This window comes from Pogoniulus pusillus, chromosome Z (assembly GCF_015220805.1).
Source record: "Pogoniulus pusillus isolate bPogPus1 chromosome Z, bPogPus1.pri, whole genome shotgun sequence".
NCBI classification, from domain to species: Eukaryota; Metazoa; Chordata; class Aves; order Piciformes; family Lybiidae; genus Pogoniulus; species Pogoniulus pusillus.
Window position 1 is genome coordinate 13,474,872 of NC_087309.1, and position 24,298 is coordinate 13,499,169.

Below are 24,298 nucleotides of genomic sequence, written 5' to 3' on the forward strand. Positions count from 1 at the left end.
CCCTTCTCTGGACACCTTCCAGCACCTCAACATCTCTCTTGAATTGAGGGGCCCAGAACTGGACACAGCACTCAAGGTGTGGCCTGACCAGCATTGAGTACAGGGGAAGAATAACCTCCCTTGTCCTACATAAAGCCGAGGCAGGGTGTTAAACACAAGAGGCAGCTGTGAGTGGCCCAGGAGTCGCTGAGAAGCCAGGAGCCCTGAAAGCACAGCGGGCAGAGGCTGGTTGGACACAGCTGTTTAATGGATGCTGCTCAGTACAGAGGAGGGGTTGCGACCCGTGCACCCATGGCCGCCTCCTTGCTCTGGCCCCACCTCAGACCTGGCATCCAAAATATCCCCATTGGCCTGGCAAACCATGGTAGTGGAGGAATATGTCATGGCATTGGTGTGCCTACCAGTCTTGCACTGAGGAAAATCCCTGGAGAGGGTACCTGTGCCCTGGCTGAGGAAGGGGGCGGGGGGGGGGGGGGGGGGGGGGGGAGAGAAGGGGGGGCTGAGTGAAACCGCTCCCATCGCATCAGGGGTGAGGGCAGAGGTGAAGGAGCACCCACCCTGCACATCCTGGAGCACCCCATCTAAGCCAGGGCATACTGGGCAGCGAGAGACTGAGGGTACTGCAAGAAAGGGGTCAGAGCATCAGAGCAGGAGGGGGACAGGTACTGGGGCTGCTGTGAGACCTGGGCATCCTGAACCCTAGCATGCATGGAGTGAGGTTTCCAGGAATCCTTAATTGTGGTTAGAGTACATCCACCCACCTTAGAGCTGCTGGGCTTCAGTCCTGCCCAGCGAGTGCCTCATCTCTGCAGCTGACACCCAGAGAGGCTTTGGGCTCTGCTTCCTCACTCCCAGCACTCATAGCCCCAGCAACATGGGGATGCTGGAGCAAGGCTGGTGTGGTACTGGAATGCTGAACTGCTGGAGGGTGGGGAAGGGCATCTCATGAGATCAGGGGTGCAAGAGGGGACAAGGGACACAAGGGAATGCTCCCAAACATTTGACCTTTCCCTTTCTGGTACTCCATCACAGGACATTCAGTGTTGACCTGAAATGTTCCCCATGGAGCTGCAGGAAGCTGGGGTTACATGGCTGCTCTGGACTCCACTCTGACCCCATAATCACCCAGAACTAGTTCCACAACCAGTGCAAACTTCGCTTCTCCTTGGGGACAGACCCTGCTCTGTAGCCACATGGGGACAGGTCCCTGGTGGCTACAGGTGCTGATAAGCCAGGAAGTGCTGTGGGGCTGAGGATCATGGGGGCTACAGGTTCCCTGCCCTCTGTGCCCCATGGCATCCCAAGGCACTGACCCTCTCCCCACAGTGGTTCTGTTGGGGGTACTCCCTGTGTCCCAAGACATCCCCAAGGACTGGGCCCCTCCCCACAACAGGGTCTGTGGGGGGTATGCCCTGTGCCTTGCTGCATCCCCAAGCACTAGACCCCTCCCCACAGTGGGGGGCATCATGTGTGCCCCATGTCATCCCCATGCATTGGACCCCTCCCTACAGTGGGGTCTATGAGGGGCACTCCATGTGCCTCGTTGCATCCCCAAGCACTGGAGACACTCCCCACAATAGGGTCTGTGGGAGGCACTCCTGTGTCCCATGGCATCCCCAAAGAGCAGGGTCTGTGGGGGGCATATCATGTGCCCCATGGAATCCCCAAGCACTGGAACTCTCCCCACAGTGGGTCTGTAGGGGTCCCCACTGTGCCCATGGCATCCCCAAGGGCTGGATCCCTTCCTGCAGTGGAATCCATGGGGGGCACGCCTGTGTTTGGTGGCATGCCAAAGGACTGATCCTCTACCTGCAGTGGGGTCTGTGGGGGGTACACCTTGTGTCCTGTGGCATCCCCAAGGGCCAGATGCCTCCCTCCAGTGGGATTGGTGAGGGGGCATCCCCTGTACCCCATGGCTACCCCAAGGACTGGATCCCTCCCTGCAGTGGCGTTGGTGAGAGGGCATCCCCTGTGCCCCATGACATCCCCATATATTGGACTCGTCCCTGTGGTGGGGTGTGTGGGGGCCACTCGTTATGCCCCATGGCATCCCCAAGCACTGGACTTCTTGCAACAGTGGTGTCTGTGGGGGGCACCCACTATGTCCTGAGGCATCCCCAAGGACTGGACCCCTCCCCACAGCAGGGTCTAGGAAGGGGTCCCCCTTATTCTCCATGGCATCCCCACGCACTGGACTCCTCCCCACAAGGGGTCTGTGGGGGGCACCCACTATGTCCTGAGGCATCCCCAAGGACTGGACCCCTCCCCACAGCAGGGTCTAGGAAGGGGTCCCCCTTATTCTCCATGGCATCCCCATGCACTGGACCCCTCCCCACAAGGGGTCTGTGGGGGGCACCCACTATGTCCTGAGGCATCCCCAAGGACTGGACCCCTCCCCACAGCAGGGTCTAGGAAGGGGTCCCCCTTGTTCTCCATGGCATCCCCACGCACTGGACTCCTCCCCACAAGGGGTCTGTGGGGGGCACCCATTGCACCCCATGGCATCCCCAGTGGCTGGACCACCTCCCCACAGAGGAGTCCGTGGAGTCTGTGGGCAGTGGAGCCACTCACTGCCCTTCTCCACTTCCCTCCCACCAATCAGAGACCCCCAGAGTCACACCCACTCCCTCAACCAATCAGGCCCCAGCACCCGTTCTCTTCACAGCCAATCCGAAGCGGCAGCAGCAGGGAGGGGGCGGTGGCCACTTCCCCGCCAGCCAATCGTTGCCCGGCTCTGCCCGCAGCGGGGGCAGGGCAGGTCTCCGGGGCGGGAGAGGCTTCGCCGCCGGAGGTGGCGGCGCGGGGGCTAGGCGGGGGGCTGCAGGTGGAGGGCGGTGCTGTTGGGGCGGGCAGCCAGGATGTAGACGACGTTTTCCCGCAGGAAACCGGGCCAGTCGACGGGCCTGCGGGGCAGACACAAGCTCACCACCCGCCCCTCAGCAGCCCCTCCGGAGCGGGGCTCCCGTGTCCCCAGCCGTCCCCGCCGGTACCTGGCCTCCTCACGCTCCGTGGCTGGCAGGGTCTTCTCCTGGCTCTTGCCGCTGCCGCTGCTGGCAGGGCTGCTCTCCGACATGGGCCCTACATGGCTGATGCTGTGGGGAGGGAGCGGGGAGGGTGCTCTTTGTCCCCTCTCTTTCCACAACAAGTGGTGGCAGTGGGGGAGTAGAAGGCGCCCAGGGTCGGGGCAGGGCTGCGGAGGCGGCGGAGGTGTCAGGAGAGGGAGCGCCCGTTTGCATGCGGAGCCCCTTTAGCAGGTGCTGGGGCCGTGGTGGAGTGCCGGTGTCAGCCGCACCCCGGGGCGGGCGTGCGCCGTACCTGACGCTGCAGGACGGTGCCTCCTTCTGGTGCTTGCGGAACCAGGTGTGCCGGGCCCGGCGGCACTCGCCTTCCCCGACGAAACCATCGCTGTCCTGGTCCAGGGCCAGGAAGGCTGCCCGTGCCCGCTCCCGCTCCTTGGCCGTCAGCAGCCGCAGCAGGGCGTTCTGGGGAAGGGAGAGAGGGGAAGGGGCAGCATGTGGGTTGTGGGGAACCCCCTAATTCCGTGCCCAGTGCTGTGGCAGTCTCCTGTCCTGGGTGCCATGGCCATGGGTGCTGGCCACAGGAACCAATCCAAGGTACTACAGCTGTGGATGTCAGTTGCAGTAGCCTGAGTGCTGCAGCCATGGATGCCGGTCATGGGACCTGGCCTTGGATGCCATGGTTGTGGGTGCTGGCAGAGAGAACTGGCCACAGAGGTCATCCCCAGGTGCCATAGCCATGAGTGCCAGTCATAGGAGCTAGCTCCAGGTACCCTGGGGGCTGGTCACAGGTGACACAGCTGTGGGTGCTAGTGGTGGAAGCCATCCCCAGTGCTGTGGCCAGGGGTGCCCGACTGTGGCAACCAGCCCCAGGTGTTGCCACTCTACCTGTGGCCGCAGCTTCTGCAGCAGCTGAATGGACTCGTGGAAGAGGAAGTCATGCCACTCGATGTGCCCCTTCTTGTCAGGGTCCAGGGCGGAGAACTGCAGGGTTGCCTGTTCCTCCTGCACCTCTGTCATGGGCTGCTCAAACTGCTGCTTGTGCACCAGGTGCTTGTAGTGAAGAAAGTCATCCAGGGTCAGGCAGGTCTCTGTGAAGGACAAATTGGCTGTGCAGTGCCCAAGGAGGGGGGGACCTACCTCCCCAGGTGCCTTCTCCAGCCATTCAGGACCTGCCATGGGGAGAGTCCGCACCTGGAATGATCTTGCAGTGCTGCAGGGTCTCCATCAGGCTGTACATCTCTTCCTCTGTCAGCAGGAGATTGAGGTTGTCCTGGAGTGGGTGAAAGTGAGGAGCCATGGGGCAAAGCACAGGGCTGGAGAAGCACCCAGCTGTGCCATGGCACCAAGGTCCCTTGAAGGCAAGCAGGTCTGGGCATGCAAAGAGGGATGGAGCTGTGTGTCACCTGGGTGCTGCAGTGCTTTACATGCTGTTTTCACTCCACCATAGCTGCTTATGTGCCCAGCAGCCCTGGTGTCAGATCCCCCCACCAAGGTGCTGGGGGCCGTTTGCTGGGGTGGCAAAGGGCTACCATGGGGTGGTTCTCCATCAGGCTAAGGTGGGTGGCAGGAGGTGAAGCTGGGCAGCCTCATTACCCTAGACTAGGCTGTGATGCAGGCCCCTGCTGATGTCCAGGGAGCAGGCAGCAGCCAGCAGAAGCCGCACGTCCCTCAGCCCAGGCACTCACGCAGTAGTAGCAGCTCCATCCTGTCTCAGTATGTGCTGTCTCTGTCATCTCGACAGCGCTGTCGTTCTGCAGGTAGCCCATGCGGCGCAGGCAGCCGTCGTGGTACACCCGGCTGCAGATGCGGCAGGGGAAGAGGCTCTCGGCTGTCCACACCTCGCAGATCTCACACATCTCATCATTGACAACCTGGGGAGAGATGGGCAGCTGCTCCAGAGAGGCTGCTGTCATGGGTGTCAGGGTGGTGCTTTGCTGGTGGGGATGGACAGAGGGGATTGAAGGGTGGGATTGTGTGGGGCTGGCACGGGGAATAGGTGGGTGGTGGGGTCGTAGGGATCATGGCTGGTGGGGTTGGAGAAGGGTGGGTGGGTTTGTGGGAGTGAATGGAGAGTATGGGGGCCAGCTGTAAGGTTGTGAGCCTATGACTGAGATGTGGTATTGTAGGTGTGGATGGCCAGGCTGTGGGTGGTTAGAAGTGCTGGTCTGTGGGTTGGCTGATTGCAAGCGTGGAGAGAGAAGCTGTAAGGCTGTAGGTGTGCTGGACTGTAGGCTTGTTGGGTGGGTAGATGGATGTGTAGGATCATGGATGTGGATGGGTGGGCTGTAGGACTGTGGGCATAGGTCCATAAAATGTAGCTGGGCTGGGCTGTAAGTGTCACAAGTGCGGATGGATGAGTTGAGTGTAGGTTGGCTGGTTGTAGTCTGACAAACACATGGATCTAATTGTCCTCTCTTCCTCAGTGCTGGAGCTACCTGTGCCCAGTAGTAAGCAGTAAACTGCAGTAAATTCTCTCACCAAGACACCTTGGGGTCCTTCCAAGGCACATCTGGCCAGTTGCACCCCTGGTGGCATCGCTTGCTGCGCAGTCTGGCCTCCTGTCCAACTGAGCCATCTTAGTGGACCTTTGCCATGCCTGAGGAGGCTGTCAGTGCCCAGGGGGCTCTGGGAGTGCTTGCAGATCCCTGGCTATCTCTGTGCTTGGCATTCCCAAGCACACAGAGGCTGGGTGAGGAGTGATTTGAGAGCAGACTCAAGGAGAAGGACTTGGGGGTGTCAGTTGATGGTAAACTCAATATGAGCTGACAATGTGCACTTGCTGCCCAGAAGGCCAACCTTGTCCTGGGATGCATCAAAAGTGTGACCAACAGGATGAGAGAGGTGATTCTTCCTTCTCCCCCTATACTCTGTTCCCATGGACCCCACCTGGAGTACTGTGTCTAGTTGTGGTGACTCCCAGCATAAGAGGGACGTGGAGCTGCAGGGGTGGGTCCAGAGGAGGGCCATAAAGATGATCAGAGTGATGGAAAACTTCCTTTATGGGGACAGGCTGTGAGAGTTGGGGCTGTTCAGCCCAGGGAATAGATGGCTCCAGAGGGACCTTATAGTGGCTTTTAGAAAGCTGATAAGTGACCTTTAACGATGGCTTGTAGTGATAGGATGAGAAAGAATGGATTGAAGCTTGAGGAGGGTAGATTTATGCTGGATATTAGGAAGAAATTCTTTACAGTAAGCGTGAAACAGGCTGCCCAGGAAGGTTCTGGATGCTCTCTCCCTGGGGGTGTTCAAGGCCAGGCTGGATGAAGCCTTGAGCAACCTGGTCCAGGGGAAGGCATCCCTGCCGTGGAGAGGAGGTTGGAACTGGATGATCTTCAGGGTGCCTTGCAATGTAAACTATTCTTTGAGTCTGACTCTATGAATCTCTGAGTCTCTGTCCCTGTCCCCATACCTTCCTCCCTGCTCCTGTGTGCTGTCTACTCACCTGTTCCCGCTGCTCCAGGCTGATGTCCAGAGGCTCATCATCATGAAGCTCCCTCTTGGGCCGGATGAAGGCAGGTGGTGTGAACCTGTTGGCTCGGTCAAACTCCTCCGGCTCCACACCTCGGCCGTCCCGCAGCCGTTCCCAGGCCGCCTTGGCCGCCTTGGCAGCACTGCTCTCCTCCGTCTGGGAAGGTCCTGCTGACACCTCCTCCTCTCCCTCCTGCACAGCCTGCTCCAGTGTCCCTCGGCGTGTGCCTCCGCCCTCTGCCCGCAGCCCATCCTTAAAGGCTGACACAGCCAAGCTGACCTTCTGCACCTTCTCCACCGTCTGCCTCCTGGACATCAACACCCCCATGGCTCTGCAGGGGTAAGGAAGGTGCTCGGTGTTAAGACCCTGAGGTGCTGCCCGCCCCTGCACCATGTCCTTGGTGCCAGAAAGGTGTCCTTGTTGCTTTCCCTTGTCTGTATGAGGAGCAACTCAGGGCAGGGAGAAACTGTCTCCTTTGCCAACTGCTGCTGGGTTCATCTGTGGTGGCCATGGGGAGGTGGACCTGAAGCCATGGGGAAATCTGGTCATGGAGGCTTTGAGTGTTGGTTGGGAAGCATGGCAGCAAGCAGGGAGCTGTTTTGGGTGCACTGTGCTTCACTCGTTTGCTTTGCAGGTTCTGGCTTAATAAGAAACATACTTAGGTCCTTGCCATAACAGACTAGTAAATCCTAGAGGAATAGGGACCAGCTGTAACCCTGCTCTTGGCATGCATCCCATTCTGTCTTGGAGAAAACTCTGGGGCCAGCCAAGGCTGAGTGATGTCCTCCCTGCAACTCTGCCCAAGTCTGGTGCATAGCAGGGCTAGAGCTGGCTCTCTACCTTCCCTAAATTTCAACTAGCCCCCCCTCAGAATCACAGAATCACAGGATTAACCAGGTTGGAAAAAACCTTCAAGATCATTGAGTCCAGCTTATCACTTAACACCTTTTAAACACCTTCAGGGTCGGTGACTCCACTGCCTTGATCTCTCTCATGCTCACACATGTTGCTGCTGCCCTGGTGACTCTGAATCCTGCATCCCACTCCAAAATGAGGGTCAGGTCTGGCTAGCAGCAAGGAGCCACATAGAAAGGCTGGGTAAGCCACAGAGAGGCTGTGAGGGTGCAGGAGGGAAAAGGAGCCCTGCATGGGTCTGGAGTGCATGGGTCCCAAGAAGGGCATTTAGCTGCAGGATTCAAGGAAGATAATCTTAGGTAAAACAGGGAGATCTATAGCAGCAGCAATAGCAGGTCAGGCTCCACCACCGTTGGGGGTGGGATGAAGCTGGAGAGAAGCATTCAGCCTCCAGTGGCTTGGAGCACAGCATCACCCTGCATGGGTCCTAACCCCACTGGAGTTGTGTTACAGAAGATGCTGCAGCTAAGAAGATCTCCCAGCTGGTGCCCAAGGACCAGGAGGCAGTGCTTGCTGCCTGTGCAAGTGGGGGAATGTTGGAGCAGCCATCTCCTGCCCTGCCAGCCTCAGCAGGGAAGTCCCCAGGTGGCAGGCTAATGAGCAGCACATGTGCACGTGCTGGGATCTCTCTGCTGCAGGGGCACACAGTGCTGTGGGCACTGCCACGGCAGGGAGCTGGGGCAGGGCAAGTGCAGCTGCTTCACAGTGATAGTGAGCAGAGCATGCTGGCAGGCTGCACCCCAACATGCTGCGAGCACAATCTTTGGTCTCTCAGCCTCCTGCCACCACCATGAAACAATCTGCTGTGGATTCCCGTGCTCAGAGACAGGTGTGCAGCACCTCTGTCACTTGTCCCGTGTGGGGGTGTCCCAGCAGCATGCACACAGCTAGACGGGGCATTTGCACCCACTGGCCCCAGTGCCTAGCTCAGAGCTAATTCCTAGCATGCTGCAGCTCCTGGGGCTGCGAAGGTGTGAGCACAGGAGAGCTGGAGGTACGTGTCTGAAGTCAGAGCATCAGCATCCCTGCAGCTGCACCAGCAGGAGGGCAGATACCTGGGTGTCTGTGCTCCTTGCCACACTGTCACCTCCTGCTTTGGATGGCCCAGAATCACGCTGGCATGGATAGGATCAGCTGTGCTGCTAAGCAGCATTGCAGATCTGCCTGCAAGCTGGGGGCACCACAGCGAGATCCCCCTTTTTGCAGGTCCCTGCATCACCAAGCATGGGGCAGATCCTGGCCCCATCCTCCCTGAGGATTGGGTATGAGAAAGCACAGAGGGTCTGGGCTTGCTAAGGAGAGCTAAAAGAGAGGTGTGCCCCCCAGCTTTCAGCACAGTGGTGCTCATGATTCCCAGCATAGTGACAGCATCTCCTTGCAGTGCCATGGGACTCTGGATGGTCCATCTCCAGCAACCTTGTGATGTGTCAGGGCAACCTAGGCAGCACTCAGCTGACTGGTGTATGGGCCTGATGTAATCCCCCCAAAATGAGGTTCCTTCAGCACGATTGCCTCCTGCCCCATATTGCTGCTGGAGAATCTCAGCCTTACTCCCTGTCTCCTGTCCTCTCCTGAGGCCACCTCAAGTGTCTCCTGCCACAATCAGTGCCACTGGCTGCTGCATGCCTTTAGTCTGGAGGACGTCACTCCTGTCACAGCTTGTGGCTGTTCTCAGTCCTGCTAGCCTCCCTGTTCCTGCTAATGCTACACAGTCAAACCCTGCCTGCACATCAGAGGCTGAACAGCCTCACTCTGCACTCCACCTCCAGACTCTGCTGCCTTTCCACAGGCTCTGATCCTTCCCAGATACCCCAAACCTGCTCTGCACTCTCCAGGATCACCTTTTCCTTGTGTCCTCCCCAACCCATTGTGTGCGGTGGCACATTGCCTGCACAGAGCCTGGCCCTGGGTGGATGTCCTGCCAGACATGTGGAATCTTCCCTCTCCCAGGGACCCCTGGATGTGTGGAGGGATGACTAGAGGCACCACTGCCCCATAGCAGCTCAGCTACGAAAGCAGCTCTTGTGTCCCTGTGTGTCCCTGGTGTCTCTGCTGCTATTTGTGGCCATCCCCTGAGGTGCCACTGCCCAGCTCACTTTGGCCTGAGGCTCCAGGTCTTTGACACTGCTGCCAGGTGCCAACATAGGGGCTATTTTTAGGTTGCCCCCAGAGAGGAACTACATTTGGGCACAGGCTCAAGCTGCCTGCAAACAGCCAGCTCCACAGAGCCCTGTTGGCACCAAGGGCTGTGAAAACAGGTGATGGGCACCTTCCCACCACTTTCCTTTTCCTTACTCCGAGACCCTGTACTCCTGCCTCATTCCCCACACATTTCTTGCACTTTCTGGCAGGGATTTGCTCCCTGTTACTTCATCTTTGCAGCAAAACACCCACCCAGAAAGTGCTTCATCCTCCAAGCACCCATGCACTTATCTTTCTCAGGCCAATACAGCTCTCCACGTGGGGAAACTGAGGCATGGAGGCAAGGCTGGTGCAGCTGGAATTTTTAGGTGGGGGTGTGGCACTAGCGGGACGTGGATAGTGGCCGGCATGGAGGTACCCTGGGGAGAAGGAAGCAGGGCAGGGCAGAGTATTTCAAAGCAAACAGCTGCCAGTTCCTGCATGGCTCCAGAATCTCCTCTCCACTCTAGCAGCAGGAGCACCTATGCCTTGTGCTGGGATTACAGGCTGCCGATCTGGCCGTGAGGGTGGCAGTGGGGGCGGGGGGAGGCGGCTGATGCACGGGTGGGTGTTTCGCAGTGCAGCGGGGGCGTTGTGGTGGCTGGGAGCGCAGGATGGATGCGTCGGGGAGCAGCGCAGGGTGGATGTGCTACGCAGCGGGGAGGGAGGGGGGCGGGGGGATGTGCTATGGTGTGGCTATTGGCACAGGGTGGGTGTAGCAGCTTTGCAAGGTGTGTGGAAGCTGGGTGTGTGTGTGTGGGGGGGTTGCAGCGGCTGTGGGCATGGCGTTGGTGGTGGCTTTGGGTGCAGGGATGTTGCAGCAGCTGTGGGTGTGGGGTGGCGGCTGTGGGGGCTGGGGCTGTGGGAAGGGGGTGTTTGCTGGGGGGGGGGGGTGTGTGTGTTTGGAGGCCATGGATGAAGGTCAGGCTGCTGCTGTGCTTGGAGGTGGCATGGGGAGCTGGAGATGTGGAGCCAAGGGGCCAAAGGGCCCAAGCGCCCGCAGAGTTGGGTGTTTCCTCCCTGCCTGGCCCCTGCTTGCCTGCCAGTGCATCCTCTGTGCAAAGCCCAGCAAACCAAGGGCCAGTGGGTGCTTGGGCTGGTGTATATGCCGTGAACAAGGTCCATGGCACCCCTGCACCTGCTCTTAAGGGGATGCAGTGGGGGTCTGCCAGGAGCAGGATCCCTCCTGGCCTTCCTAGTTGATGAAGATGGACAAACCTGATCCCCAGGCCTCCTCCCTGCCCTTGCCAGGCTCTGGGAATGATGTGCCTTCTTGGGAGCAGTATTATGGACCTAGGGGCAGAGGAATGGGGTACGAATGGGGAGGATACCTTGGGGACTCCATGGACCCTGGCACCCTGGAGCCAGGGCTCACTCTGAAGGGCACAGAGGAATCCTGGGGGTAGCTGCTGTGGCTCTGACACAGCCCTACCCATCTTGCCAGCTGCTGCCTGCCTGGAGTGAGTGGGACCATGCAGCACAGGTTCTCTTTGGGGTTCTCCACATCCCACCTCTGTGAGCTGGCTGGGGATGCCCAGAGGGATCCAGCAACACCTCTTTGTCCCCCTTGCCCTGGCAGACTGCACATTCTGGGACTGTGGCACTGCTGGAGCTGCTGCTGTGAGGCGACCAGGTTGCTGTGGGGCGGGGGAGTCCATGGCTGATGATACTCTCCCCTGCAGATCCTCCCCACCCTCTGCAGGGCTGTTGTGGGCCAGCGGGCAGGTCTGAGGGGGTTGTTGGCACTCTGGCTGTGCTGTGTCCCTCTCCTGGGGACATCAGGCTTGTGGCTGCTCTCCGTGCTGGATCGGGCTGCCTGTCCTGCCGCGCCATGGCAGATTTTATAGGTGTGTCACACGTTTTCATCTCTCACAGGGGGATGAAAATGCTCTAACAGCAGAATCCTTTTCCCTGCAGCAGAAACAGCTCCTGCCCAGCTCCACACTTCTCCTTATCTCCCTCCCCAGACCCTCTCTCCAGCATCCACATAAGGATTCTAAAGCCCAGGCAAGACCCTTCCACCCCATCCTCATCGGCACTTCCAAGCATCTCATCCCAGGAGCATCAGGACCCCAGCAGCACAAGGACAACCCACCCATGGGTGTCACGACATGCAGCCAGCCCTTGCCATGCACCAGCTGAAGCGCCAATGATGGCAAAAAAGCCACTTACCAGTGTCAAGATCTGTCTGAGGAGCACGAATCCTAGAAAGCAGTCCACACGAAGTCCACTGCCATTGCCTCTGGCCACAGCCTCCTCTCCACTTGCGGATGCTCACCGCATCCCGCACCCTGCGAGCAAATCCCCACCCGGGGCTGGAGCGGCGAGGCTGGGACCGGGGGAGCGAGAGGCTTGCGCTGGCTGCCGGAGGATGCAGGAGACAGCGAGATGCTGGGAGCGGATGCCCGTGTCTAGCGCACACACACACAGACACACACACACACGCACGCACGGAGGAAGCAGGGAGCTTGTGACTGGGGCTGAGCAGATGCAGCCTGGTTCGCTGCCCCTGTGCCAATTGCTGCCTGAGCCGTGTTAAACAGCTTTCTGAGGCACGAAGCGTTTTTTTTTTTTAACCAGGCTGACGTTGGCGGGGAGATACCAATAAAAGCTTTTGCTGCATCTCCTCTGGCCCCTAGAGGAGATGTCTCTTTCTTAGGGACAACCTCAAGGACTACAGAGATGGGGCTGCATCCACACAGGAGTGAAGGTCTCCTCTGCTCACCTGTCAGGGTCTTCCCTGGACCCAGTGCCGCAGCCACAGGCTACCATCAACTGCCTTAACCCAGTGCCTGGGTTAAAGGCAGGTGTGGCTGTCTTCACCATGACAGGGATCAGTGGGGGCACGGTGACTGCTGTCTACGTGCAGCCCTGTATGGCTGGTGTAATTCAGCAGTGGAGGTGTTGGTTGTCCTGGTCTTCACGAGTGTGTATCACTTGCATGCACACCACAGCTTGCAGAAGCTGTGATGGAGGTGATAGGGCAGAAGGAAGGATGCAGAGCTGGAGAGGAAGGCACAACCCTGCTGCAGCTGCCTTATATCATTCTGGTGGAGATGGTCACTTAGCGTCCTGACACTCACAGGGATAGGGCAAGGGCACCACTACCTGAAAGGATTGTGCTTCCTCCTCCAAGATCTACCAGCTGTACCTGGAGATGATTTAGGGTGCAAGAGCCTCTGTGTGCTCCTAAGAACAGCTTCCATCCAGGCTTGGGATTAGTGCTGAATGTTAGAGCAGAGAGGCATGGACAGTGCAAGCAGCTTCAGGGTTGAGCAGGTCCTCTCATGGACATGGGAGAGAGATGCTCTGCTCAGCCCTACTGCATTGTTCCTGTCACTGGGATGCTGCTGAGAGCCACATGCCAGCCATGCCAGAACCTTGCATCTTCTGTGGGGCAGGGCCTGGGCAACTTCATGCAGACCTGTTAGTCCTATGGAGGAGTAGACATGTGTATAGTGGTGCATGTTCTTGCTCAGGGGAGCAGGAGATCTTGGTAGAGCAGTGAGTGGCAGAAAGGGGGGATGTTTCCCATGCAGAGGATGTGAGGAGCATGGGGTGAGAGCTATGGGATGAAGGCTGAAGCTTGCTGGCTCCCAGGAGATGTACAGCACCTGAGGTCTTCCGCACTTGTTGAAGCGCGTGTGCTCCACTGAGCATCTCATGCCCTTGCAGTGCCTTGCCTCTCCAGGAGCAAGCGGCTGGGCAGACTAAAGGTTGCTCCCAGCACCATGTTTGAGATAGGTTTGCTCTACTTTGTGCCACGTGCTGGTGGCAGGCTATCCCCTGACTCCTTACTGCTGCTCTTTATCCTGTGTCAGCCCTTCCTAGACCTGTGGGTGCCAACACTGGTCCCACAACAGTAACACTTCCATTACAGACCTTTCCCACGTCTGCCTATCTCACCCAAGAGTGAGCCGAGACCATACACAGCTCATGTCACCCACAAGCAGAGCCAGAGGCTGGGAAGGGGAGCATCTGGGTGCTGTGCTGGGACCTGAGCCAGCACACGGCTCACTTCCTCACTGGGTGGAGGTGCACAAAGCCAGGCTGCAGACAGGATTTATCTGCTTTCTGCTTGTGGCTGTCAGGTCGTGTCTTGCTTCACTCCATCAGCTGCAGAAGCCTTGTGGAGAGCCTCTTCACCCTGCTTTGGCCTGGGGTGCCTGTCTGTGCTTCATCCTTCTCCAGGGATGCTTCTCTTTAGATTGAATCATATTTTGCATTATTTGACTGAGGAGGCATGGTGGAAAGGTGCTGGCATGCATGTGGAGTAGAAAAAGTGGAGGGCAGCAGTAAATGAAGCCAGAGTAAAACATCTCTGCAGACTAACCCTAGCCTCAGGACTGGGGAAAGGGGAAGGTGGAGGAGGAGGAGTGTGCCAGCAGGCTGTGAAGGATTTAAGTGCCTCTACGGGGAGAGCCCTGCCCCAGTGGGACTGTGTCTGACTGCAGTGTTTCCTGGAATAGCAAAGGTGGGACGAAAGCCCAGCTCTGCTCCTGCTCAAGCTTCTGAGTGGCTTTGGGCTCTTGTTCTTCTCCATCCTGGTGCTCTGCAGTCCCTTCTGTAGCAGAGCCAGGCGTCTAGGCACTGTGGGCAGGGCTAGATGAGCCTGGATTGGCAGGTCCTCACCAAAGCTTGGATGGACCAAGGCCCAGCTCGGGGGTGTGGTGTTCCATCAAAAGAGAGCTGCAGGTTGGTTGTCCTGGTCTTCAGGAGTGTGTATCACCTGCATGCACACCATAGCTTGCAGAAGCTGTGATGGAGGTGATAGGGCAGAAGGAAGGATGCAGAGCTGGAGAGGAAGGCACAACCCTACTGCAGCTGTCTTATATCATTCTGGTGGAGACGGTCACTTAGCGTCCTGACACTGTAGGTGTACACAAATAGTGGAGCCTGGTGCAGGGTCTTGTTCTCCAGGACACTGCAGGGCTCTGGAGATCAGGGGGAAATGATAGACGCCCACGTCTACATGCCTACATCCTATTCTGCAAGCCTCTGCCCTGTGGAAGATGCAGAATGCTCTTGTACCCCTTGGGGAGAACGAAGACAGGCTCCTCTGCCTTCTCCGGGAAGTCACAGCGTGTGGCTTGACACCCTTTAGAGCGTCAGTGATGGCAACAGGCTGGGAAAGCTCTTGGCAGAGCCAGCAGCGCTGGGCTAGTGGAGGAGGGCTGCAGGGGTGGAGGTGAGAGCTGAGCTGCAGGGGGAATGTGCGTTTTTGTCAGCTCCCCCCCTCCCCTCCGAAATCTCGCATGACGCCCGCGTGTAGGTCACTGGCTGCTGCAGCGACGCGGCGTGTGGGCTCACCATCTGCGGCTGCTTCTCAGCCCGCCGCCTGGGAACGCCGCCCTGTGCCACCCTGGCACGGCCCGGCTCCTGCCTGGCCCCCGGCCCCAAAGGCGCCGCCGCCCTGGGGGGGCTGCGGGCTGAAGGGTTTGCCCTTTGACAGAGGCACCGAAATTCTGTCTCCTGCCGAGAAGCAGGAGCAGCGGCAGCGGGGTGCCTGCGTGAGCCGGTACTCCTGCCAGTCAGCCGGGGGTGATGGAGAAGAGAACTTGTCAAAATAGTGAGGTATCTTTTTTCTGGAGATTACAAGTTTGGCTGATGGAGATAATAATGTTGACGCTCTGCGGGGAGTGTTTGGAGAGGCATCGGTGCACCTCACGGCAGCTGGTTCAGGAGAGGGAGATGATGCCAAAATCAGCATGAAATGGGATAAAAACCCGGCTGCCTGATGGGCTGCGGTGTGAGTGCAGGGAGGGCGTGGCAGAGCATCACCCAGCGCCGGGAGCAGGCAGCACAGAAACGAGGGAGAATGTGTCTGCTTCCCTCCAGCTTTCCCAGCCTCCACACAGGAGAAAGGGCTCAGGATCCCACCCAGGGACCTGATCCCTGCTGCAGACATTATGCTATCCTCCACTGGGACCCAAGCAGGACAGCTTCTGATGCTAGCTGCAGACAGCAGCTCCCAAGGCTGTCTGCCTATGGCTGTCCCTCAGATCCACTGACAGCTGTCCATCATGCCCATGGGTGGATCTCCATCTCTGACCCTGGGCTTCTGCACTGGGTTATTGTTGTCTGTCTATCACACCTCTGGTCGTCATTGCAGATGCCGTGCATGCTGCTAATAGCTGTCTGCCTTATTGCCACCACTGAGTACAGATCCTTGACACTACCTGTCACACCCCTGGCCATCAGTGCAGCTGTCCTATGGTGATCCCACACTCTGAGAGCTTGGTCTTATTGGTCCCTGAAACCTGTTTGTAGAGGGGGACCAAGGGCCTGTGCCCTCCACTTCAAAGGGTTCAGCCTGTTTACCCCAGCAGGCCAGTTTCCTGGAGCAGCTTCCCATCCTGGGCTGTTCTGACAACTTCTCTCTCCCACTCCTCTCTGCACCCCAAGGTATGTCCATAGGGCTGCAGTGCCAATGCAGTTATGAACTGCTGATGAGGTGGTGTATGCTCTGTGGCTGCTGCTCCCATTCACTCTGCTATGGTCTCAGGGACAGTGATGGGGACAAGGATGGGGATGGCAAGTTCCACCTTTCCCCTTTCACTCAGTCACCAGACTGCCCTGAGCAGGAGGTGCCAGATGGTGCCCAGCATGGACACAGCCTCTCCTTTGGCCCCATCAAAAGCTATGCAGTAACAGCCTGAAGTAGGTTAAGACACCATGGATGCTGGCTGTGTGCCTTGCAGCCGTGCCACCACATTTGCTTGCCCTCCCATCCTGGGGCCAGACTGCAGAGTCTTGCAGGACATAATTACTGAGCAGCCTTGTGTGCACCGTCAGGATACAAGGGCTGGCTTTGGCCCCTCTCTCACAGCTTTTTCAGCACCTCACAGTCCCCCAGTAAGAAAATGTGGAGCACAACATCAGAGTCTGCAACTGAGGTCTGCCCAGATCCACGTGGTAGCCAGAATCCTGTCAGAATCAGAGTGAGGCATTGGTTTGCATGTGTAGGAGGCATCTCTCCTTTGTCCAGATGCAAACTCAGGCTCAGCTCCTGCACCAGCCCAACTCAGTGCTCCCTCCTGGGGCACAAGCACATTGCTCTGCCCGGGTCAGATTTAGCTCCACCCTACCCTGGTGCAGAGCTGAGCACTGCTTCCTTCTCATATTTGCCCGTGTCTGATGCAACTCACTGCTGCATTCTCACTTCTGTTGGGCTGAGCCGTGGCAGCTTCAGGTCTGCTGGATGTGCATCCCTGAGTGGATGATGCATGACAAGAGCCTCTCCAGCTGCTGGCAGGAGGAGATCCATCCAGGCACAAAGAAACAACATGGTCTCGTGGTGCGGATGGGTGCTAAAATGCCCAGTGGGAGCTGTGAGGAAGTCACAGGGGAAAGGGAAGCAGGGAGGTGAAGTGTGCATCAACAACCCATCTTGCCTTAGCAGGCATGCCTCAGAGTCTGGGATCTGTAGGATGGTGTTCCCCAAAAGCAGTTACCTGTGCTTACCCTGGGCTGCCCTTCCTGGAGCTGCTAGATCCCTGCAGAGCAGCCAAGGCATGAAGCCCTGGATCTTTCAACCCTGTCCCTGCAGCTGGCAGCTCATCAAGTCTGTCCCTGATGAGATGAGGATGCTCCCTCCTGACAGATAATAGCTGAGCACTTTAGAGCTCTCTAATCTAGGAGCACTCTTGCAAGGCATTAGCTGAATGACCCTCTTCGCAGGCCGCTCCAGCCAGCTCCCAGTGAGCAGCTGTCACCTCCCTGCCTGTCTTCTCCACCTGCAAGTCCCCAGAAAGGGTCAAGGTGAGACCCTATGGGTCTCCTAATCAGGGACGTAGGTGTACCCAAATAGTAGAGCCTGGTGCAGGGACTTGTTCTCCAGGACACTGCAGGGCTCTGGAGATCAGGGGGAAATGATAGACACCCACATCCCTGAAAACATTCAATGTTTGGCTGGAACTCTAAGCAGCCTGATCCTGTTCATTGTTGGGGTGTTGGAGTAGATGACTTTTAAAGGCCCCTTCCAATGCTACCCATTCTGTGATTTTATGATCCTATGAGCCCTGCAGGTAGGGAGAAGCGTCGAGACTGGAATGAGACTTGGACAGCTGAGGCTGGACCATGGATGGGTGCAGAGTTTACAGTGGCAGCATCCCAGTACCTTGCAAGGACATGACCTCATACGGAGGCATGGACAGGGATGCCAGCCTTGTCTGCTCCTCTGCATGCCAGTCTTGCTGCCCCACAGTAGCATCACCCATCCCCACATCCTCCCTTGGCGGGGCCATCTCTGCTGCAGGTTGGTGGAGCATCTTCATAGAAGAGCTTTTCAAGTGGAACGGAAATGCCTAATGAAGGGCGACTTCATTAACCGGTGCTGTCATGGGGATGATTGCTGCCTTCCTGAGCTGCTTTATGAGCAGGGGAAGTTGAGGAGAGGAGAGGAGAGGAGAGGAGAGGAGAGGAGAGGAGAGGAGAGGAGAGGAGAGGAGAGGAGAGGAGAGGAGAGGAGAGGAGAGGAGAGGAGAGGAGAGGAGAGGAGAGGAGAGGAGAGGAGAGGAGAGGAGAGGAGAGGAGAGGAGAGGAGAGGAGAGGAGAGGAGAGGAGAGGAGAGGAGAGGAGAGGAGAGGAGAGGAGAGGAGAGGAGAGAGGAGAGGAGAGAGAAATGAAAGGAAAAGGAGAGGGAGAGGAGAAGGAAAGGAGAGGGAGAGGAGAGGGCTGCCTGAATATGTCTGCCCTGCTTCAAGGCTAATTGTGTGTTTGGGGTTTCAGATGAGGGCCCCTGTCTGGTGTTGCCATACCAACCATATCAGCATCGCTTTCAAACATTTACCGAGCAGGCTTGAAATGCAGGGAGGGGGGGATTAAAAAAAAAGAGAAGAGGCCAAACAGAGGGTTGATGGGAGAGAGAGTAAAAGGGCTGTCTGTGCCTCTTTCATTACAGTGTGCAGAGTCCCGCAGGGCAGAAAGCTCTGATTAAAATGGCTCTTGCTGGGATTCAGCGGCTTTTTGGGGAAGAAGAAAATGCCCCTGCCTGCTGGAGTCTGTCTGAGGCACTGTCGGTGGTAGGATCATCTCGATTTCTTCAACAGGGTGAGGGGAGGGCTGTACTTGCCTTGGTCTCCAGGCAAGTGTTGTGGTTGCTTGACATGGGGTCCCACCATCCCCAGAGCTGTCTGGATTGGGGTTGCAGCCAGCTGGTGTGACAGCTCAGTGGAGGAGGGAGTAAAGGTGGCTGCGGGGTGATGTGGAACAGATCTTACAGCTTAGAGGGGCTGTCTGCTTTGTCCCTGGTGTTAACTCAGGGTGCAGGACAGGACCCCTGTCCTCAGCAGCACTTGATTCAAATGACACTTGCTTGTCCTGCTTTCTGGACCTGGGTTATGTGTGTGCTTCTTGGCCACGGTCTGCTTTCCAATTCCACCTCTTTGCCACCCTTGTTGGCCTTGCCGTGTGATCTCCTGGCCAGCTGGACAGAACGTGGGTTGCTTTTGCTTGACAGCACTGAGCCATCCCTCACTTCCCAGCCCCACCCCTCAGCAATGAGTGGTGTGATACAAGCAAGGGAGCTGCCCTGGGCAGAGCAGGGCATAGAGGTGGGTGTGCATTCCCTCTGTGGCTCGCCCAGCTTCCTCCACAAACCCATTTAACAGATGAAAATTCTATATGCTGAGCTGTGCTGGAGCCTGAGCACGGTGCAGTTGTGCAGATTTCAGTCAAAGGAGGGCCACATCGTGGGCAGAAAGCGTTTGCTGCTGTAGGGACACAGAGGGAAGGGCAGCTTGGAGGAAGGATAACATATAAGGAAACCCAGTTTTTGAGTGTGACATGTGGCCTTTTTTGGCATCCTCTCTCGTGGGATGGTACTTGCTGCAGCATCTGAATACCTTCAGCCAGATTTTTTCTGTTCCTCCATCCTCTGGCTGGGCTCTGACACCCACCTGAACAATGTGTGAGCCTGGTGCCACAGGGCCATCGCCCTCACTTTGGAGAAGCAGCCAATCCCTTCTGCCTGCTCATCACTGAGACTTCAACATATAGGGCTGCTTCACTGCAAACCCCCGCTCCTCCTGTTCTGTGCTGAGCAAATCACTCCATCCCTTGCATCCTGACAACGTGGGCAAGTCTGCTCCTCAGACGTTTCTTGGTCTCTGGAGCAAACCTCACATTCTCTGCTCCCTCCTGGCCATGCACATTTTCCCTGGCCATGCTGCACTCCTCAGAGTCCCCAGCTCTCTGGAGACCAGTCCTTGGCCAAGGGAAGGGGTTGGAGGGAGGCAGAGAGCTGTTTCTGTTGCATCAGCTTTCTCCATCTGCTTCCACGTGTCTACAAGAGCTCCGCAGGCTCTGGCTGCTGTTGTGGTCAATGAGCATCAACCAGCACCGTCACCACCAAGACTCATCACAGAAAGCTACAGGGACCTGTGCCATGCCTGATAATGTGGGGCACCCTGCCCACTCCACAGCTCCTTCCTTCATGTTTTTTCCCCTGGAACTTGCCTGTCCTGCCTATTATTTCTCCAGTTCTGAGAGGTGCTGGGATTGTCTGTGGGATGTGGGATGGTTGCACCAAGATTGGAATCAAGAGAGTAGCTCAGGCATTCTTGAGGAAGCTCTGGAATTGTCTGCACTGCCCTGGGCTTTGCAAGCAGCTGTGAGGCAGCTCAGCGGGTGTAGTTAGTGTGGTGCCAGGTCTTGCGCTTATCAGTCTTGCTGAGCATCTCTGAGTGGTCCAGATGGCTTTCTTCTGGCAGAGTGTGGCCTTGGCAGCTCATGTCTGCTGCAGAGAGTGTGTGGGCTGACCCACTGCCTCCTTCTGTGCACCTCCCGGGACTGCTGAGCTCAATATCCAGTGCTGACACACCCAGAGCTTGCCACAGTGCCAAGCAAGGCTTCAAGGGGCAGAAAGGTAAATTCTTCCCTTCCAGGCTTGTGTGCATGCTTCTACCTGCTGCCAGCCCTATTTCGATGGAGCAAATTGGCAAGTCTCAGTGGGGTGCCCTGTGCTATGGAGTGTACCTGCTGGGAGCACCCTAGGGTGTTCCTTCTGGATCCTGCACCTTCCCTGTGGCATCACAGCTATGGACTCCAGCTGAGACAAGCTAGGACATCCCCTGCCACAACTGTCAGGACAGGCTGCATCCCCTTGCCTGCTGCCTTCTTTGCCTTGCTGTGCTGCAAACATCACAGTTTGTTCTCCATCCTTTCCAGGAGCTGTTTTGAGGGAAGAAGCCTCCAAGCAATTGTGCCAGTTTCTCCCTGACTGCTTCAGAAAGAGATGGGCAATATGACCTCCCTGCAGATGGAGGAAGAAGAGATGTGATGTGCCAGGACCCTACATGCTAACCCAGCAGTGTTTGAGCTCCTGTGCAGTGCTTTTCAGCCTCTGAGGGATGAGCCTGAAGCTTCTTTCCAGGCAGCTCTGTCTGTGAGTTTTACAGCTGCCTGGATCATCTCCAAAGGATTGATTTACTGTAATTCCTCTAGAAAGCAACTTTTGTGATTGCCTGCCTGGAGATCTCAAGCTGGACTTAAACAACAGGATCCTAAAGAGGCCATGAATAATTGAGCCTAATAAATATTAATAACTTGCCTGCATGGTGGCAGGGCATGTAATTGCAAGGAGGCTTCTGGAAGCACAGCTCTGCAGGCAAGTGTGTGCTCCCAGCAGGGCTAGGACAGAGCCCAGTTAACACTGATACTGCCGGGCTGTGCAGAGCCATGCGTGGCCACTACCCCTGCCATCCTCCCCTGGGGTTAGCAGTGACCCGGGGCAGAGGTTGTTGGCCACCACGTGAGTGTTTGGCTGCCCTAGTGGGCCTCTCTCTTCCATGAGATGGTCTTCTGGGTTCCTCAATTCAAGAGAGATGTTGAGATGCTGGAAGGTGTCCAGAGAAGGGCGACAAAGCTGGTGAGGGGCCTGGAACACAAACCCTATGAGGAGAGGCTGAGGGAGCTGGGGGTGTTTAGCCTGGAGAAGAGGAGGCTCAGGGGGGACCTCATTGCTGTCTACAACTACCTGAAGGGGCATTGTAGCCAGGTGGGGTTGGTCTCTTCTGCCAGGCAACCAGTGACAGAACAAGGGGACACAGTCTCAAGTTGTGCTGGGGGAAGTCTAGGCTGGATGTTAGGAGGAAGTTGTTGGCAGAGAGAGTGATTGGCATTGGAATGGGCTGCCCAGGGAGGTGGTGGAGTCGCCGTCCCTGGAGGTGTTGAGGCAAAGCCTGGCTGAGGCACTTAGTGCCATGGTCTAGTTGACTGGCTAGGGCTGGGTGCTAGGTTGGACTGGCTGATCTTGGAGGTCTCTTCCAACCTGATTGATTTGGTATTCTATATTCTATTCTATTCTGTATTCTGTTGAACGTGGGTAGACTTGCAGATTTCACTGCATCTTTTGGTAGGGATGTTCTGCATCTCTGAGCCATCCTCATTACTCAGGCATCCTAGAAGGCCTGGGACATCCACTTCAGAAAGTCCTGCCTGCCCCCATATACAAGCCAGGTGGAAGTATGTCCCAGATTTGAGTTAGTCTGTGGATGCTACCTGCTGTTTGTCCCCAGGCACTGGGTGACCTGTCTGTGGCCAGACTTCATGTAAGACTGTTCCATGCATTGCAATAAAAGATGCAGTGTGAAATCCATCTCCCATGGCCAAGTGTTTCCAAGGAGGCACAATCTAAGCTTTGCATGACCAAATGAGCCCTCCAACATTTGGGTGCAGGTGGGTTTGGATGAGTGAGGACATAAATGAAGGATAAGATACGCATACATTTGCTATCTGTGGCAAGACAGAGATGAGGAGTGTATATGGCCACATTTCTAGGCTGAGGTATGTCCTGCAGGGAAAGACTGAATTTGTCACTTGAACCCTTGCTGAGCACTGTTGAGCCATTGACCTGACTTTGTGCAGCTGCAGAATCCTGCCCAAAGTGGCTGAGTCTTTTGAGTGCAATGCAACCACAAAGCTTAAGACAAAATCTAGCCATTCTCCTGGGGTGCTCCAGGCCCTCACTGAATCACACACTTGAAATAGGACTCATGCCTGTCACTTTGCCAACGTTAGATCCAACCCAGCATTTCCCAGGCCTTTACTTTCCAAGGCAGATGAGGAAGAGAAGTTGAGAAGGGATCAGAAGCACTTGTGTGAGTCATAGAATGAGTTAGGTTGGAAGGGACCTCAAAGATCATCTGGTTCCAACACCTTCCAATAAAATAGGTCGCTCAAGGCCTCATCCAACCTGGCCTTGAACACCTCCAAGGAGGGGGCATCCACAGCCTCCCTGGGCAACCTGTGCCAGTGTTACATCACCCTCACTGGAAAGAATTTTCTAACATCTACTTTAAATTTTCCCCTTGCCAGCTTAAACCCATTACTCCTTGTCCAGTCGTTACAAATAGTCATAGAATCATAGAGTCATAGACTCAACCAGGTTGGAAGAGACCTCCAAGATCAGCCAGTCCAACCTAGCACCCAGCCCTAGCCAGTCAACCAGACCATGGCACTAAGTGCCTCATCCAGGCTTTGCTTCAACACCTCCAGGGACAGTGACTCCACCACCTCCCTGGGCAGCCTATTCCAATGCCAATCACTCTCTCTGCCAACAACTTCCTCCTAACATCCAGCCTATACTTCCCCTGGCACAACTTGAGAATGTGTCCCCTTGTTCTGTTGCTGGTTGCCTGGCAGAAGAGACCAACCCCCACCTGGCTACAGCCTCCCTTCATGTAGTTGTAGACAGCAATGAGGTCCCCCCTGAGCCTCCTCTTCTCCAGGCTAAACACCCCCCAGGGTTTGTGTTCCAGCCCCCTCACAGCTTTGTTGCCCTTCTCTGGACACCTTCCAGCACCTCAACATCTCTCTTGAATTCAGGGGCCCAGAACTGGACACAGGACTCAAGGTGTGGCCTGACCAGTGCTGAGTACAGGGGCAGAATAACCTCCCTTGTCCTACTGGCCACACTGTTCCCAGCCCCCTTGTAGGCCTCCTCCAGATACTGGAAGGTCACTACAAGGTCTCCTCGACGCTTTCCCTTCTCAGCAGTGCTGTGAGCAGGAGAGAAATGTGTGCACAGAGCATTTGCTGGAGCTCCCTGGATGTTGTAGTTTGGGCTTGAGACTCTGTCGACCTGCCCCTTTGGAAGCCACTACTGGCTTTGAATGCCGCAGTGTGTTGAAGGGTCTGATGTGACATAGAAAGGAATGGAACAGAAAAACCCTCAGCTTATGGCAAAGGCTATGGGCAATTTGGGCAGGATGCACCCACAGGTTTCTGCCTGAAAACCGTGATGCTCAAGGAGCTGAGAAGAAGACCTGCAAGTGCTTGGCAAGGATATTGTGAGGCTGTATTCACTGCAGGAGCTTCTCCCACACTGAGCAAGTGTTTCTTTTCCCCAAACTGCCTGACTGTTGAGACTGCATCTTGCAAATGTGGTTTCAGACAATAACAGCTTGCAATTATGCAGTGCTTTCAAAAACCAAGATATCCTGAATTTCGTTAACGTCTTTGTATGAAACTAGCTGAGCCTGCTGCTGGGATGCAAAGCTCCAGCCTGCACAGAAGCATCACAGCTGGGATCACCCAAAGCTTTCTTTGTGCTGGAGATGGCTCATCCTGCAGAAGATTTTAGTTTATTCCTGGCTGGCTTGGGACCCAGCACCTGCGCTGGCAAGGGGAGCACATTTCATGGTCTCTCACCTCTGCTTTCTCTGTTTTCTATTGCTATATGGTCTCGGGAGGAGCACTGCCTGGTGGTGGG

At 56.5% G+C, this 24,298-nt stretch overlaps 1 protein-coding gene and 1 long non-coding RNA gene across 2 annotated transcripts; one reads left to right on the top strand and one right to left on the bottom strand.

Annotated features, from left to right (window-relative positions):
* Positions 1 to 226: 226 nt before the first annotated feature.
* PHF24 (PHD finger protein 24) lies at positions 227 to 12,135 on the bottom strand. Its single transcript, XM_064140060.1, has 8 exons — positions 11,758 to 12,135; positions 6,463 to 6,820; positions 4,706 to 4,891; positions 4,212 to 4,290; positions 3,906 to 4,108; positions 3,316 to 3,482; positions 2,991 to 3,092; positions 227 to 2,903 (listed from the first exon to the last, which is right to left on the bottom strand). Exons 2-8 carry the CDS (start codon positions 6,814 to 6,816, stop codon positions 2,807 to 2,809), a joined length of 1,188 nt encoding a protein of 395 aa, XP_063996130.1. The 5' UTR covers positions 6,817 to 6,820; positions 11,758 to 12,135; the 3' UTR covers positions 227 to 2,806.
* Positions 12,136 to 18,471: 6,336 nt separating this feature from the next.
* LOC135173552 (uncharacterized) lies at positions 18,472 to 21,136 on the top strand. The gene is made up of 2 exons (XR_010301371.1): positions 18,472 to 18,608; positions 20,755 to 21,136. It is a non-coding gene; the product is annotated as an uncharacterized LOC135173552 (long non-coding RNA).
* Positions 21,137 to 24,298: the final 3,162 nt, after the last annotated feature.

Coding starts and splice junctions, on each gene's coding strand:
- PHF24 (XM_064140060.1), bottom strand. CDS start 6,816: ATGGGGGTGTTGATGTCCAGGAGGCAGACGGTGGAGAAGGTGCAGAAG. Junction 3,483..3,905: donor TGCAGAAGCTGCGGCCACAG/GTAGAGTGGCAA, acceptor TCCCTTCCCCAG/AACGCCCTGCTGCGGCTGCT. Junction 3,093..3,315: donor GCACCGTCCTGCAGCGTCAG/GTACGGCGCACG, acceptor CCCTCCCCACAG/CATCAGCCATGTAGGGCCCA.